Genomic DNA, 12,438 nt, shown 5'->3' on the forward strand with positions numbered 1-12,438 from the left:
TCAATTTTGAGATAATTGTAAGTTCACATGGAGTTGTACGAAATAATAGGGAGAGATCTCATATATACTTCACCCAGCTTCCCCTAATGGTAACATTTTTTTGTAATTACATACTATATCATAAACAGGAAATTGACACTGATATAATCTACCAACATTTAAATTTTCCCAGGTTACACACACTCATTACTGTGTATTTAGTTCTATGAAATCTAATCACACAAATGTAGATTACTGTGACCACCAGTCAAAACACAGAACAGTCCTATCACAAGCATCTTTCCTACTACTCTTTTTTTTGCCTGAGGAAGATCTGCTCTAACATCTGTACCAATCTTTCTCTATTTTGTATGTGGGTTGCTGCCACAGCATGGCTGATGAGTGATATAGGTCCATGCCTGGGATCTGAACCTGCGAACCTGGTCTGCCAAAGTGGAGTGTGCTGAACTAATCACTATGTCATGGGGCCAGCCCACCTGCTACCCATTTACAGCCAACAGCCACCTTACTTCCTCCCTCTAAACCTCTGCCAACCACTAATCTGTTCTCTATCTCTAGAATTTCATCATTTCAAGAATGTTATATAAAGGAAAGCTTGCAATAGATATTTTTTGAGATTGATTTTTTTCACTCAGCCTAACTCCTCTGCAATCCATCGAAGTTGCTGTATGTATTAATAATTCATTCCATTTAATGGATGAATTGTATTCCATGCTACAGACCCCATCATAGTTTGTTTAACCATTCACCCACTGAAGGACATTTTGGCTATTATGAATAAAGAGGCTATAAATATTCATGGGTAGGTTTTTGTGCAAACAGGTTGTGGGCGAACATAATTCATTTGGAATAAATGCCCAAGAGTGTAGTTGCTGGGTCCTATGCTAAGCACATGTCCATTTAGTTAAAAAACTGCAATACTCTTTTCGAGAATGGGTATACCATTTTACATTCCCACCAGCAATGCAGGAGTTTCTCCACATCCTCAACAGCATTTTACTATTTTCTTCTCTTAGCCATTCTGATATCTTTTTCAGTATTTAATGTCAGTATGAGCCTGTTTTTTCCTTCTTGATTCCCCTCTTTCCATCCCCCTTTTTAAAGAAAGTTTTCCTTTCCTCCGAACGTTATGGAATAGTTGAAATAGAACTACAGTTATCACTTCCTTAAAGGTTTAAAGGAACTCACATGTGGAAACTACTTGGGCAGAGTGCTTTTATTGGGGAAATAACTGACTTAAAACAAAGAGTTGTTTTCATCTGGGAAGTGAAAAGGTAAAAAGAAAAAGATACATTTACAAAAAAAAAAAAAAGAAGAGGAACCCAATAAAATCTTAAAGAAAAAAACCATTAAATCAAGGATGACAAACCAGAAAATTCACTACGAATTTTTCCATGGGTTCAGTTATAACATTAACACAAACTTGGTTGGAGTATGCCTGTACTCTTCCTCCTGCAAATGTTTATTCATTAACTCTTACATTACATGAGATATTAAGGGATGGAAAAATAAAACTACAAATATTCCCTCACCTAGCCAAGTGAAAGAGAGAGACTTACAATGTACACAGTATTACCACAGGGAGTTGGGAGCTTCTAACTGCCTAGGAGAGTCAGGGAAGGTATCACAAAGAAGTTTCATCTGATATGGGCCTTAAAGGATAAATTACAATTTGCCCCACCTACACCTCCAAAAAGGACATCTTAATCGATTTTTTATCTTCGGTACCTTGCACGAGGCCTGGCATCTACTAAGTAGGTCCTTAGCAAGTGCTTACCAAGTAAAATTAACTGAATTCAGGCAATGATTCCACACAAATAGATAGCATAAATAAAGAACTGAGAAATGAAATAGTATAGTATAGCTGGAAAATAAACTGTTCTGAGTGGCTGGAACATAATATACAGTTGAGTAACAAGAGATTGAAAACGTAACCTGGAACCAAAGAGTAAAGGATCATTTATGCAATGCTGAACAATCTGGGCTTTCTCTTGTGGGTTACTAAGAATGGAATGATCAGATCTGCTTTAAAAAGACCTCAGGGCAACTGTGTGAATAACAGAGCAGAGAGTAGAAGAAAAAACAATCAGTCAGGAGGCTAGCTTCAAAAGTTCAAATGTAAGTCTGAATTAAAACAGTTACAGATATGATGGAGCAAAGGAGAAAGAGAGAGTTGAGGTAGATTCAAGAGAGAACTAACTTGAATCAGCCACTGATTAGGTGAAAAGAGGAAGGATGTTATTTAAATTTCAACTGGGTGTGACAGAAGAGAAGACAAGACAGGGTAAAGGATTACTAATGGATTTCTACATTGGATGCCTAGTGGTGACTGTTAGATGATATTAAAAAATGAGAGGAGTAAACTTGATGGGTAGGAGGTTTACGTACGTGTGGGAGATATCACTGGTCCTTAAAGATGTGGGAAGGAAAGAAATCAACCAGGAAGAAAAGTATGAAACAGAAGAGGAACAGACTTTTAAGGAAACCATTAGGGGAAGATAAAAGAAGAGCTTAATCAAAGGAGATGAAGAACAAGTTTCAGTCTCAGAGACCGTAGTTTAAGGGAAAGCTTTGGAATTACAGTCTTGGGTTTGAATCCTCTCTCTTTCATGTGACCCTGAGTAGGTCATTTAACCTCTCTGAATCTGTTTCCTCATCTATAAAATGAAAACAGAATTAACTATAGTCACAGCGTGGTTTGAAAGATTAAGTTGGATAACATAAATTGCCTAGTATAAATAAATAGTGTAACCCATGGCAGATTTCTTTCTCTTGTTTTCTGTCTTCTGGCACAGATTATGCCCCTTAGTAGACCCTTCTACTTAACAAATCATTACCTTACTCTACACACTAAATTCTACCTCTAAATCAAACTCACCTACATCACCTTTATCCTGTTATAACACTTCTCACTTTCTACAAAACATATTATTTAATGTTTATTATCTGTTACCTCAAGTTAAAATGTAAGCTACTTGGAAATAGAGCTCTTGCCTAGTTGGTTCACTGATGTGCCCCAACAGTTTAAAGAGTGTCTCCAATTATGGGCATATAGTAGGTGCTCACTAAATATTTTTATTTCTTTTTAATTAGTACTGGGTAAGAGTTCTTAAGTTTTCCTTTCTGATAAAATTAAGTTTTTGCTTCCTCCCTGTACTTTTCTTCGTCCTTTTTGATTTGTGCTTATAACCAAAGTTATCTTTAAAACTATCCTAATTAACTTCCTATCACTCTTTAATCTGACATCACTGAATTCAAAAGGCATCGTCACCCTCATCTTTCTCACCTGACACTTTCTCAGTCTTATTTACAGACTCCTCTCTTTCTTTTTCCTTTCTTCAATTATATTGGAAGGGAGGAAGTACTTAGCTTGAAGTACTTCTCCCTCATTACTTTTGTGATGTTAGGACCATTCCCAAAATTTAGACCTTAAACAAAAAGTTTCCTATGTATCCCACTTTCAATGCCATGTGATTTGCTGACTAAAGGATATCTCCAATAGAAATCCTATGATAGCTGAAATTCAGCAATGTTGAAATCTAAGTTCACGGTTTTCCCCAAATTGAAAGAAATCACTGCATCTAAGTTTTGCTATTATAATCAATTATTACTACACTCTTCGGGTAAACTCTAGCATGAAACCTTAAAAATTTTAAATTATTTTAATTTTTATATTTTATTCACTAAAAAAGTCTATGAAATAAAAATTCAGATTATACCATCCCATACCATTTTAATTAAACTTTTTATATCAGGTACTAATTATCTTAAAGTGAATGCCAACTGTGTTTTCTCAATAGGATTTTTCAGTCTCTCCTAATTTATCGAATACATATGAGCATCCTAAACTAGTGGTTCTTTATTCCCTATCGCAATTTCCCAGAGTCTGTACTAATTACTACTAGGTCTTACAAAGAAAAAATGGGGCACAGTTTAGCCAACCTTTGGAAAGAAGGGGGTAAACAAAGCTAAATAAGTTTCTTTCCTGCAGGCTTTCATAAAGCGAATGTGTTTTGTCAAAGTTTTGTTTTTTTTTTTTTAAAAAGTAAAAAGCTACAAGGGAATTTATTTTTAATAATACATTTAGCTCAATATATCCAAAATATAATTTCAACATGTGACTAATTTAAAAAGTCACTGATGAGATATTTTACATGCTTTCTTTTCCCTTGTAAGTCTTTGAAATGTGATGCATATTTGATAAGTACAACACATCTCAATTTGGACTAGCCACATTTCAAGCGCTGGGTAGCCACACGTGGTGAGTGGCTACCATATGCGCCAGTATAGGAACAGCATTGTGAAAGTTTTTTTAAGGAAAAAAACAAAGCTGTAATACATATCCCAAAGTTTATCTGATCCAAAACACCCTCCAGGAATCATCTCTCACACATGGCACTGAGAAACGCTGTTGGAGGGGTCAAATTTAACCTTCCCAGCACGACTCCTCAAGGCCTTCTATACAGTGATTCCTCAATTTCGTTGCTTTCGTTAAGTCACAGCCCTAACTATATACTATGTGTTTATATGCTCACATTTAAACTTCAGTCAAAATTTACTGCCTTCCAGAAGCTGCCCATAGTCCTCTCCACTGTAACTTCAGTACATTATTCAGCTAAACATTATGGAAAACTGAGATCTTCTATACAATCCAATTTCCCAGTGAATATTAGTTTTAGTACCAAAAACTCTTAATCTATCCTGAACAGAAATCTGGAACACATTATATACATGCCTTTCCAAAAGAGAACATACAAAACACAACTTAACTTTCTGAATATATTTTCTGCCTACTTCATTTTAGCTTTTCTGCCTTGTCCTTCACCATCAAGCTGTTTATTCTTACTATTATTCAAGAGTGTATGTTTTGGCCATAACTTCTTTCTCTCTACCTTCCCAATCTTAAATGAACTGAGAAAGAAAGATAACCCAGTTGATTAAAATTGTATGCAAAATTCATTTAGCTAGATTCATAATAAAGACCTGAAGTGTTTTCCTGAGTACAAAGAAACAACTTTTAGTACATGAGTGTAACAATGTTTATTTCTTTTTAGTCTTGTTTGTTTACTTTTTGGCTCTCAGCAGACTTTCAGAATCAAAGGGGACCAGGCAAGTATTGTAACATACCTTTTTTATGTTTTGTCTGGTGGGTTTTTTGAGAGGGAATGGAGAGAGATATTGCAAAATTAACCTAAACAGCTATTAACTATGAAACTATGATAGGCATTTTACATACATTATCTCACCAAGGCCTTATATTTATTTCAGAAAAGATTCTATAATTACACAGTACTAAGTATTAACCCCTAGCTTAATACAGGGGCCAATGTGGGTCTCTTGTATTAAAGTACAATAAAATATTGTTGTCCTAGCATCATCCTGCAAAAAGTTTCCAGTAAATTGACAAAATATACTCATCTTGAGAAGAAATATTAAAAATAACTTACTAGCAGAAGCTGAAGTCACAGTTTCAACAGTTTTGCAAATATCTGTATCTTTTCTATATAAAAGAAAAAAAAATTTAGCAAAGACTGAAATTCTAAGATCTAAAACTTCTAAAGATGCAAAGCTTAAATCTAAAAGAGTTTAAAATCATTCAATTTGAATGATGTCCCATTTAAACTGGAGTCAGGGTGATAAAATACATTAAAAATAGTTGTAAAAATTAAAAATTTTTAATTCACACATTCATTCTCACATATAAAATCATGGAATTACTTACTTTAAAGTAGATGCAGATGTTTTCTTTGAATCTGTTGTCTTTTTCTTCACCTCTTTGTTCTATGAAGGAAAATATTTAAGAAGAAAAATTTAGTTTCTTCCCTAAATATAAAACATAATTTAGAAAAATCACAAAAGCATAAGAAATACAAGACAAACCATCTAAAATCTTCCTAGAGTATAAATGCTTATCACCTTTTACTATTTATAGATAGAATAAAAAGATTTTCTTCAATTTGTCATCATACGGCGTTAATTTTATATCCTACCTTTTAGCACTCATCTACATTTTCTTAGCACTATCTTTCAAAAATATTATTTCAAATAGCGCTATGATAGTTCAGATATCTAACTGCCATCACCCTGATCCAATCTGCCACCATCTTTTGCTTTGATTACTCCAATAGCCTCATGAAGGTGTCTCCGCTTGTCTTTGCCTGTTCGCCCACCCCTAGTCTATTCTCGACATAGAACCAGATTGATCTTGCCATTCCTAGACTCAAAATCTTTTATCACGCTCAGAGAAAAAGCCAACACTCAGAATGGTCTATAAGAGTTTAAGCCACACATTCCCTCCACTCTCTACCCCCACAAACCACCACATACCTCTTCCTATCCTTCCCTACTTCCAACCCCAAACATCCTTCATATTCCTCAAACAAGCTACATAGGCATGGATCTCAAAAGCCTTTTGCACTTGCTGTCCCTTCTGTCTGGAATGCTCTCAACCCAGGGAATGGTGTGCGCCCTCACCTTGTTCAGGTGTTTGCTCAAATTTCACCTTTTCGATGAAACTTTCCATAACCTTATTGAAAGCTGCACAGCTCCTCATTCTCTAACAAGAGCACTTCTATTTCCCTTTTCTGTTATTTTTCTCCACAGCACTTGCTGCTAATAGACCCAATATGTATATATACTTAATTTCTTTTAATTTCTTCCCCTACCCCTTGAGGTTAAACTGGGTGAGAGGAGGGACTTTGTTTTATTCACTACTCTATCTCCAGTGCCTAAAATCATGCTTGGCAGTTAGTGAACATTCAGTAAAAATACATTAAACAGATCTGAACTTCATAATAACTGTTGTCATGTTATTTTATGTTTTCAGTTCTTTTTAAGCATCCCTGCCATTTCCTTTTGTGCTATATGGGATTTTATACCGAACACTTCCCTCGCCCCAATGATTTAGAAGATAAGCATCCTCCTACTTTTATTCTGCTAGCAGTTATCTTCAATTTTAAAAGAAAGCTGAAACTACTGATTTCCTCTGTGTAAGTTTAAAAGTTTAGCCTTTACCCCTTGGGCTACATACCAATTCTTGATGACAGATTTTTAGACCAAAATTACTGTTTTGTAGTTTTAAGTCACATCTTTTGCAATTTTGTTCTATAAAAATATGATTAAGATTTTACTCTATGTTTAAATGATTTCATTGCTCATCACCAATCATTTTATATCATAACTTCTCCATTTCTTAAGTTCTTCATTTTGATAGTAATACCTCTATATATCTCTATAATATATATATTTATATATATAAATATATTATATACTATATATTGAGACATATATATCTCTATATTACATAGAGATTATATATTTAACATATTTTTTTAAATTTTTACTCTATATATAGAGAGAGAGATATATATAGATGAAACACTTTCTGAGAACGCGCATGTCTGAGAATATTGTCCTAGCGCAAATTTCAGGATCTGACTTGAAATGGATGTACTGAATTACAATGAATTGACCTTTTTTCCATTCAACCTTAAGAATGTGTTGCTACGTTATCTAAGGGTAGATTATTTCTTTTTTACTCTTACACTGTTTCTGCCTGGATCACTATAGGGTCCCCTTCCATAACTACAAAATTTAAACTCTTCACCAGTATTTAATGGTGTTCTCCTTCTGGAATTCCAGTTATGTGCAGACTAGGTCTCCTAGATACATCCACCACGCTTTTCCTTTTCAACACCTTAGGCACTTTAACCTTCACTTAATGGACTATAAGCTCCAAGAAAGGTGGAAGCACATCTGTCTTGTTCACCACTGCATCTTCTGCAGATAGCACAAGACAGAGGTTTAAGTAGTAGTTTCTGAATTAAAATGAAATCAAATTCTCCTCTGAATTCTGGTTGTATCTCTTCAGTTTTATCTTCTTGTTATTCATTAGATTTTCCATAATGCACAAACCACTGTTCACTGCTTCCCAGCACTGTTTTTCATTTCCACGCAGTCTTCTTGGATCCTTGCTGACTGCTTGCTCTAGGTTTGAGATATAATGTCCCTATGAATCTTGCTGAAAACACTCAACTAAAAGTCTTGATTTTGTTTTATGTTTTGTTTTGTTTTTGCAGAGTGCTGAGCTGCAGCACTATTTCACAGTTGCAAGGGTTTTGTTTGTCAGAAAATCTGATCATACTTTTTTCTAGATCAAGGGCTCCTGCTCCTTTAAGGAAAACTTTGTGAATATGGACGTGTCCATTTCTCTGGGAAAAAAAATTGCTTTCTTTCATCAGATTATTGGTAGTGATAATGGAGAGGGTAGCTGAAAAAAGTTAAAAATCATTTTTGAGGTTTGAGGTCTATGATGGCTTATAATCAAAAACAAGGTAATTGAGTTTGTCAGAGTTGTGCAGACCCATATTTTAATCCTTCAGGTTTAAATACAAGGACATGGGATATTTTTACCTTTTCTATAACATTTCTTTATCGAGTCCAAGAAGCAGCAAAATGGTGAGAATGTTCTGAGAATCACAGAAAGAGTCAAAGGCAGTCCTAACATAAAACATCAAATGTGGGCAGAAAAGTCTTGTCCTGGTTTTGACTATTCATGGCAAAATTAAGATCTGGACCAAGAAAGTTACAGCATTGCCCTTCTTACTAGTTCGGGCTTCCTGACTATTTTGGGCTTGCTCTGGCAGGAAAACTTGATGTCATCCCCTGTGGTAACAGGCCAAAAAGACTGTCCACGTATTTCCTATCTGAAGAAGCCATACCAGAGTCCTGGTGGGGGTCCCCTCCAGTCAATCCTAGGAAGGCCACTCTATCACAACAGAGGAGTCATCAGTTAGCCTTTTAAGGCTCCTTCAATTCAGCACCGTCCAAACCATACTTAGTTGAAGAATATTAGTATTTTTGACAGGTAGATGGCATGTTTTCTAGTTTCCAGTGCTGATACTTTTTTACAGTAATGACAATGATTCATTACCATAAAAGTCAAGATAGTAAATACAGTTGGGCTGTTGGATTTATGCTGCCACCTTACTAATCTTATCAAAAAGTTGTCCAAGAGAATTATTTTAATCTATTTAAAATACACTAATACCTTAAATATATCTATTCACCTATTTTCCCAGATTAAACTTTTCAGAATTAAGGAAGACTGACCTTCTCTCCAGTTCTCCAAATGTAATGATCAGCAAAGTCTTACTTGAGAGTTACTGGTATAAGAAATTTCTCCTTTGTATTCTCAAGGTTACTAATTAACCCCAAACCATTACTATTATTACAACAATAACTGTAACGATAATTGGTTGACTAGATGAGTCTTCTAACTGGACTTCAGAGACCTTTTCTCTTCTCCCTTTTAATCAATCTGCTAAGCCTTCTTTGCCTTTAGAGTCATTTGCTCAACTAATTCACTCCGTAGATCACTTCCAGAGGAATCTTTCTAATCAATCTATTTCATTATGTCACAGCCCTGCTCAAAACCTTGAATAACATTTAACTGTCTACAGGATAAAGTTTAAAATTCTTTAAATTACGCATTCAATTCTTGCTTCCCCTTAACCTCCAATGCAACTAGAGATGGCTGTGTCACAGTTCTGGTAAAACAAATGTAGGGAAAAGTCTCTGGGTAACTCATTCATTCTTCTCAGGGTGGAAAAAAAAAAATCAAAACCCATTTTGCCCTTGATTTTTATTCCTTCATTTCTGCTTCAAAGATTAAAATGATGCCAGAAGGTACAGCAACCAACTTACAACTGAGGATGCAAAGTACATACTAAAGATGGTGAAGCAGAAAAACAAAAAGGCGGGGTTAGATACCATGAAGATACCATGGAGCTGGGCACCAGTCATGGCCCACCTACCTGCAGATTTCCTGTTATGATAAATAAACCTCTTACTTGTTTAATAAACCATGGTAATTTTTCTGTTAGTTGAAAACAAAAGAAATCCTCAACAATAAAATTCGCAGTAAGTAGGAACATCATATGATTCATTATCCAAATCAGGACAATGGGAATAAATGGATGGCATGTAGCAGGTGTAAACTAGGATGATGGGTAACTCTAGTAGTAACTAATCAGAAAACAAAAGAGAAATAAAAAAATAAAGATCCTGTGAAAGCCACATGTAAGAAAGTTAAGTAAAGTCCTGTTTATAGTAACAAAAAATGAGAAATAACCTAAGTATCAATCCATAAGGAACTGGTAAAATAACTGTGGTATTTTCATACAAAGACCAATACCACAAAGAAGTTACAAAGAATGAGGAAACTCTATATGTACTAAGATGGTTAGATCGCCAAATCAAATTACTGATTGAAAAATATGTGCTTTATATAAAGCCCCTATAAAGTAGGCATTTTTCAGCAAATAAAAAAAAAAAAATGAAAATAACACACATACACAAAGCAAAACCTATTAGATATCTTTATGTACTTCCATAGACATTACCTACGGATACATAAACTAAAGCACAAAAAATAATATGGAAAGACTAAACTCATAAACATTGATACTTAGAAGATAGCAAAAGGTCCAAAAGAAGTTCTATGATTCTGTTTATAGAGTTACAAACAGTACAACTCAATTATGGTATTAGAAATCAAGTCAGGGGTTACTTTTGGGCAGAAGGGAGGGTGTAAGGATTTGGAAAAAACATATAAAGCCCGTTGTCAATTTAGTTTGTGACCTAGGTAGACATTTCACATGTTTGCTAATTTTAAGTATTTTCTCCTATTCTATTGTTTGCCATTTAATACTGTTTATAGTGCTATATATACATATATATAAAGAAGCTGTTAATTTCAGTATATCTGAATTTATACATATATAACCTGTTGAGTGAACACTTATGCTTTATGCATTTTTCTGCATGTGCCACAGTTAAAACAAAAAGTTAAACTAATCAATAACAATGATGAAACAAGTAAAATCTAAATCCACTTTACCTGTGATTTTTTTTTTCCTGGAACAGATACTTTCACATTTTTCCCTTTTATCAGAAGAGGCGTTGTTTCAATGTACTTCATGACTGCGGTAATTGCCTCTTTAAATTTCATTTCCAAGTAAGCCTAAATGAAACAGATTATATTCCATTTCTGGTCAAAAATCTATCTTAAAAATTCTCTGTATAACTTAATACTTCTTTGTGGAACATAAAACTACGACATTAACTCAAGTCTTGGTTGTTTTTACTTCTCTTTTTGTTTTGCTAACATGTAATTTGAAATGGACATTTAACCTTACAGAATTTCTATATTATTACCAAGATAAAAAGAGGACAACAAGGGTCGATGGCAGGCTCATGGAACAATAAGAAATGGGAAGGTGGGGCTCAATGAACAATCAGACAGAAGGCAGGATTTGGTCTAGCAGTTGTTAAGTCTGATATTTTTAAGGCTTCTTGCAACAAAGAAAACACTACCAACTATGTTTTCTTGTCTTATCTCACAACTTTATGTTTTGTTTAGCCTAGGGTTATACATAATTTTGGTGAACTTTATTATGTGAGGTACAGGAATACAATCCACATGTAAAAAACATGTACTGGAGGACCGGCCCCACGGCTGAGTGGTTAAAGTTCCATGCACTCTGCTTTGGCAGCCTGGGTTCACAGGTTCAGATCCTGGGCACAGACCTACTCCACTCACCAGACATGCTGTGGTGGTGTCCCACACACACACACACACACACACACACACAAAAAAAAATAGAGAAGGACTGGCACAGATATTAGCTCAGGACTAATCTTCCTCAAGCAAATAAAGAAGAGGATTGCCAATGGATGTTAGCTCAGGGTGAACTTTCCTCAGCAAAAAACAAAACAAAACAAAACGCACTGTACAAATGAAATCATCTTTTTAGTATAACCTTACTGATGTGCTAAAGCAATGCATGGCAAACCACAGCCTTCCACTTGTTTTCATAAACAGTCTTTTTGAACACAGTCATGCTCATTTATTTATATAATATCTAGGACTGCTCTGGTACAACAATGGCAGAGTTGACTACTTACAATCCTATGGTATGCAAAGCCTAAAACATTTACTATCTGGCCCTTTACCAAAAAAGTATGTCAACCTCTGTTCTAAAGGATATGAAACAGTACTTGGGGACCTTGTTCACGTAAATCCAAACATTCACATAACTCTCAATTAACAATTATACATGTAGTAAAAGTAGCTAAAAGATCCAACAAGTCTTTATAAAGTAATGCCTTTGTATGCATTTTTTTAACAGATTGAACGACTCACCTCCTTTCTATATGGAACTATCAGGACATCATTAACTTTTCCAAACGGCTGAAATATTTTTCTAATATCTTCTTCAGTACAGCCATCCTCTGGTAACTCAGATATAAGAAGAACTGAATCATAATGTGAAGACTGGTCTTTCCGAAGCTATTTTTGGGATGAAAGGAAATTGAAACTAAACCAAATTAAGCCATGAAGTATAGTAATAATTCCTAGTATGATTTCTTCTACTA

At 34.8% G+C, this 12,438-nt stretch overlaps 1 protein-coding gene across 3 annotated transcripts in view; it reads right to left on the reverse strand.

Moving 5' to 3' along the window:
* The window catches only part of ZNF638 (zinc finger protein 638), a 137,750-nt gene that overhangs the window by 33,294 nt on the left and 92,018 nt on the right, over positions 1-12,438 (reverse strand). For all 3 annotated transcript variants that reach the window (XM_046660563.1, XM_046660564.1, XM_046660566.1), the window contains exons 7-10: positions 12,206-12,352; positions 10,901-11,023; positions 5,723-5,781; positions 5,448-5,500 (exon numbers count right to left, since the gene is read on the reverse strand). In XM_046660563.1, the coding sequence (XP_046516519.1) occupies positions 5,448-5,500; positions 5,723-5,781; positions 10,901-11,023; positions 12,206-12,352 (382 nt within the window). The remainder of the gene's footprint in view (positions 1-5,447; positions 5,501-5,722; positions 5,782-10,900; positions 11,024-12,205; positions 12,353-12,438) is intronic.

Source organism: Equus quagga, chromosome 5 (assembly GCF_021613505.1).
Source record: "Equus quagga isolate Etosha38 chromosome 5, UCLA_HA_Equagga_1.0, whole genome shotgun sequence".
Lineage (NCBI taxonomy): Eukaryota > Metazoa > Chordata > Mammalia > Perissodactyla > Equidae > Equus > Equus quagga.